Genomic DNA, 5917 nt, shown 5'->3' on the forward strand with positions numbered 1-5917 from the left:
TTGAACTCGATGTCAAATAGGGAACGAAAATTTTTTGAGGGCCAAGAAAAGAACGGGTCATTTCTTCGGTGTCAAATAAGGAATTCTCTCATATATAGCTAGGAGCTCTGTTCTTGTTTGGTCGGTACATGCTGCTATTATAGAATACAGCTGATTAAGTATGCCGTAACCCGTAAATATTAAAAAATTGTTGTGAAAAATAAATGCAACGTTTATATTATATTTGGTATATTGTGTAGAGTCCTGTTTGCACCACAAACAGCCGCCCACACAATTCAAACGATGGATGGTGCTGTGTTGCAGGCATGTCATATCAAGGTTTCCCAGCAATTAATTCTTTTTTCTGTTCTGATCAATTATTTCATTATCTCAGCTACTACTATTCTAGTGGTTGGAGTGTAGGACAACGTCTTGCAAACATTTTCTTTCTCATGATTTATTTAGAGTGTGTTCTATGTCAAAGAGAGAAGTTGTGAGCAATTTGGTGCAGATCCTTTTATATATTCCAAATACGGCAATACCCTTATGGTTTAATCTTTTACTAAGTGCGAAATCCATAAAAGATTTTAATATTTTCAGCTCAGTAGAGTTAAATTGGAACTAAGTGAGTAATTTCTCTGATTCTTTTTATAAGGCATGTTAAGATTTGAGAAGTCTCTAGAAATTAAGGCCCTGTTTGGGACCGCGTTCTCTGACCCAGTGCGATATGCGAGCCAAGGTGGGAGATCCACCATACGTAAAATTTGCTCGCTAGTTAAATTCAGTGGTGGTTAGAATCGAGCAAGCCGCAAGGTGTTTGATGGGATTCTCTGATTTCCTTGGCCGTCGCCGTAGAAAGTATGGTTCGAAATGGGGCCAAATATAAATATACTTTGACCATCAATTACTAGATATCATCAATTGCTACAAAACAAATTTGTATTGAAGATGTGTGGAATGTGAATCCATTCATTTAACTTTTATTTACTAAATAAATGTGCATGTATTGACTAATTATTTGTCAAATTTTGTGAAGTTTGGTTTCTTTGTCGAAATAAGCTCCATCTTTTGGCATGGAGGGAGTACGATTGTCATGTCCTCTCCTAGTATTAATTTATTTGCTCAGCATATGTCGTTGTCCAAGAAAAGAACAGTAACCTATTCGTCTATTTTTGGTTTTTAAGTTGTATGCAGCTAACATATTATTGTGGATTGTGGTATTTCAGGCCTCCGTGACGACACCCTAATGTTGCGATTGCGGCGCTTTGACATCGAAATTTTCCAATTAATTCACAGGGACGACGTTAGTGTCCTTTGTTTATTTGTCATATTCTGCATTTACATCATCATGATGTCCTCCTCAAATGATTATACAAGTTCTTCTTTTTGTGAAATATAAGACGTTGGGAATTTTAGAGTAATTGATACCTATTCGGTTCGTCCCAAAATGTCAAGCATATTTTGATCGGGGCAAATGCATACAAAATGAAGTACTCTCCCCATCCTTGGATAATAAATCAATTTCTAGAGTTGTTTTATTTTTTTTTATTTTGACCACATTTATAGAAAAATACAATAATATTTATGACACCAAATGAACAAAATATGAAAATATATTTCATTGTGTTCTAATGATATTAATTCGGTGCTATAAATCTTGATGTTATTTCCTATAAATTTGGTCAAACTTAAAAAGTTTGACTTATGACAACTCTAGAAAATCATTCCGGGATGAAGGGAGTAGATATTAACCCTTAAGGTCTCTTACAATGTTAATTGTCAAGTAATCAATGTCATCTAAGACATAATTTAAGCTAAAATTTCAACTAAATATATATTAAAATCCTATAGATATGCTGATATGCACGTGAATAATAAAACACATTAAATTAATTGATAATCCCAACTGAGTGAAGATTATAGAGTACCTATCTAAATTGGTGTTGTGATAGGAAATAAAGAGTGAATAGATGGTTTTCATTAGCTATACGTTTTAAAGTTATCCATGAAATTTCTAATGCTTACGTAACTAACATAAATTTCTACATTGTACTAGGAGCAGCCGAGCAGGGCGTAGGCGCGTAGCAGTACAAGCACAGCTTGCATGCCCCCAGTCGGCCACGTTTTTTGTGCTTCGGTCCTACGAGGAAGTCGCTCACTCGCTCTACTGAGTACTCTACTAGTACTACACATTTGCAGAGTAGCAGCTGTCTTCTTTCCTCGCCCCTGCAGGTTCATGCATAAGCCGTAGCACGGCACATTGTACAGCCACACAGGCGCAGCCCCAGCAGCAACGGAACACGCAGAAAAAAAAACCGTCCAAAAAAAATACAATTCTTATTCTTGATAAGTGAAATAATTTTAAATTTAACTAAATATATATAAATGATATCGAATAAGTACTATTAGATTGATTATAAAATATATTTTCATAGTAAATTTAACTGGAGATAAAAGTGTTAATATTTTCTGAAAAAATAGTTAAATTTAAAATAGTTTGACTTTCCTAAAATCTACTCTCTTTGTTCTAAACTACAAGTCGTTTTGATTTTTTTCTGGTACATCAATTTTGTTATATATATAGATATAACATATGTCTATCTAGTAGATACATAGTTAAAACTATGTACCAGAGAAGTTAAAAACGATCTATGCCCTGCTCATTTGTCTTATGAGCCGTATTTTTTCAGCGAAGGAATAGTATTTTTCTCTCGTAATAAATCAGCCAACGGTACTTTTTAGCCAAGCGAACAAGGCCTTATAATAATTGTATTTGTTTTTTGAAGGACCGAGAGAGTATCCTACACCGGCTTGTCGTACAGCCAGCTCCACGGTTATTACTTCCCGATTATTCTCCTGGGGCACTAATTTTTCATCATAACATATAAATATACATTTACACATTTGGATGCAGTTTAAACCTCTGTAAATCCCTGCTGAGAAAAAGGCTCTGTTATTAGCTCGCTGAGCGACAGAGGAAAGAAAGCCAGGGCCAGGCTACGTTCTCTGCTCCGGGCAGTGGTCAGTCCAGTCCCACAGCTGACAGCTGCCCCCGGGCCAGTTGCCGCTGCACTGTCGCCTGCTTAGCGGCTGCAGGCTGGCTGGCTCTCCACCACTCGCCGACATGCGGTCCCCGCGCTCCCCTTTTTCGAATTTTTTTATTTTTAGTCTCTTTTTTTTAAGTTTTTCATAAATATGTCCCTGGAGAAAACATTTCAAAATCTGGACCCTTAGCTCGGCGTCATCGATGCTGACACCGAGCTAACACATCTCGACGCCGACGTCCCTGGCGCCGAGCTCTTGGGCTCAAGACCCACGTGAAGTTGACATGGCAGCCGTGGCGCTGAGCTCAGCGCCGTAGATCATGGCGCCGAGCTCGGCGCCAGGGTGAATGGCGTTGAGCCTTTATTACGTATGGGTCCCAATCCTTTCTTTCTTCCTCCCCCCTCTCTCTCGCATCTCCCTCGCCCGAGCCGAGCAAAGCACCACCGCTGCCGCGCCCGGAGCCCGCCACCGGCCGCCCAAGCCCGTGCGGCCTCGCCCTCGCCCTTGCCGGCGCACGCCGGAGCCCGCCACCGGCCGCCCGCGCTGCGCCTGGAGCCCGCGCCGGCCGCCGTCTCCGCACCGCGCCGGCCGCCGTCTCCGCACCGCGCCCGCCCCGAGCCTCGCGGCCGCGCCGGCCTCGCGCCCACGTCGAGCCCGCGGCGCGGCCCACGCCCGCGCCGGCCGCCCTTCCCTGCTTCCTCGGCCGCGGCCGCGGCAGCCATCGCGCCGGACCCACGCCCCGCGCGCGCCGGCCCCGTGCCACCGTCGGACGCGCCTGCCTTGCGCGTGCCGCGCCGGCGCCGTGTCCGCCGTGTAATGACCGTGTCGTGGCCACGTCGCGCCCAAGCCGTGCCGTGCCGCGCCGCCCGCGCCCGGCCTCGCCTAATTGGCTGCCCGTGCCGACGTCCGCGGATCAATCATTGCAAAGGTAAAAATTATAAATATGCAATGTATCTACTTAGTTGGCATTTGTTATGTACTAGTTAATGTGATGACTTAGGTAGTTGATGTAGCTAGTGATCTAGTGAGATATATATGTAGATAGATAGAAACATAGATACATAGGTACATAGATATAGTTAGATAGCTACTTAGATAGGTAGTTACATATTTAGTTAACTAAATAGGATCTAGCTATTTAGTTAGTACACTGTATCTATATATGAAGTTGTTATCGTATTTACTTAGTTTATAGTTAGAAAAGTATTTGTTAGGTACTATCTAGCGTCTAATTTGGACTAAAGGATATGTGTTTCGTTATGTGTTTGAACTAGATGGACAACCTAGTGATCATATATCATGGAGGCACCATTGAATACGATCGCTATGGATATGTTGAGTTTGTTGACATGCTGAAAGGTCCTAATGGCTAGAGGGGGTGAATAGCCTAACAAAAATTTTTACAACAACACTTAGCAAACCGGTTAGACAATTATGAGGCGAAGCAAGTGTTGCGCTAGCCTACTAAAAATGCAAGTCACCTACCACAATTCTAGTTTATATAGTTTTTATCCACACAATAGCTATGTCACTACACTAAGTTAGTGTGCTCTCAAAAGCTAACTAAAGAGCCACACTAACCAAACTAACAAGCTCTCACAACTAGCTACACTAAAGAGCTTGACAACTAGTTTGCGGTAATGTAAAGAGAGTGAGCAAGAAGGTTATACCGCCGTGTCGAGGAAGGAGCCAATCAATCACAAGAATGAATAACAATGAAGACCAATCACCTCGGAATCAAATAATGAACACAATGATTTTTACCGAGGTTCACTTGCTTACCGGCAAGCTACTTCTCGTTGTGGCGATTCACTCACTTGGAGGTTCATGCGCTAATTGGCATCACGCTAAACCCTCAATAGGGTGCCGCACAACCAACATAAGATGAGGATCACATAAGCCATGAGCAATCCACTAGAGTACCTTTTGGCTCTCCGCCGGAGAAAAGTCAAGAACCCCTCACAATCACCACGATCGAAGCCGAAGACAATCACCAACCTCCGTTCGACGATCCTTGCTGCTCCAAGCCATCTAGGTGGCGGCAACCACCAAGAGTAACAAGCAAATCCCGCAGCGAAACACGAATAACAAGTGCCTCTAGATGCAAACACTCAAGTAATGCACTTGGATTCTCTCCCAATCTCACAAAGATGATGAATCAGTGATGGAGATGAGTGGGAGGCTTTGGCTAAGCTCACAAGGTTGCTATGTCAATGCAAATGGCCAAGAGAGTAAGCTTGAACCGGCCATGGCGCTTAAATAGAAGCCCCCATGAAATAGAGCCGTTGTACCCCTTCACTGGGTACAGCGCGGGGTGACCGGACGCTCCGGTCCGATCGACTGGACTCAGGACCTAGCGTCCGGTCGCTCGATGTCAGCCACATGTCACACTGCGTTCAACAAGAGTCGCCTGATCTTAATGATCATCTATTGACCGGACGCTCCGCTATAACTGACCAGACTCTGAGCCTCCAGCATCCGGTCGTTTCTAGTAAGGTTCCAAAAACATATTTTACCGACCGGACATGTCTGGTCATGCTTGACCGGACCCTACCAGTGTCCGGTCATACGACATCTCCTCTGTGCGCCTTACGTCAGCGTACGTCAGCACTGACCGGACGCACCCTGCCAGCGTCCGGTCATAGAGCGACCTAGCATCCGGTCATTTAACCAACGCTAGCATCTTCGCTGTTACACCTGACCGGACGCGCCGGTCCAACCAAGGCCAGCATCAGGTCACTTCCAGTGACCTCCGTCTTTTCTATCTGGGGTGTCGGTGGCACTGTCGGACACTCCACCGGTGGAGTTACTTACCCTTGCACCTAAACTTCACCACCCTTGATCAAATGTGCCAACCACCAAGTGTATCACCTTGTGCACATGTGTTAGCGTA

The 5917-nt window shown here is 44.0% G+C and overlaps 1 protein-coding gene across 1 annotated transcript; it reads right to left on the reverse strand.

The window, feature by feature from the left end:
* Window positions 1–3341: 3341 nt before the first annotated feature.
* Window positions 3342–3746, reverse strand: LOC136499941 (uncharacterized). Its single transcript, XM_066495423.1, has one exon. The coding sequence runs from the start codon at window positions 3744–3746 to the stop codon at window positions 3342–3344; it is 405 nt and encodes a 134-aa protein (XP_066351520.1).
* Between the last annotated feature and the right edge of the window lie 2171 nt (window positions 3747–5917).

Source organism: Miscanthus floridulus, chromosome 13 (assembly GCF_019320115.1).
Source record: "Miscanthus floridulus cultivar M001 chromosome 13, ASM1932011v1, whole genome shotgun sequence".
Taxonomy (NCBI): Eukaryota; Viridiplantae; Streptophyta; class Magnoliopsida; order Poales; family Poaceae; genus Miscanthus; species Miscanthus floridulus.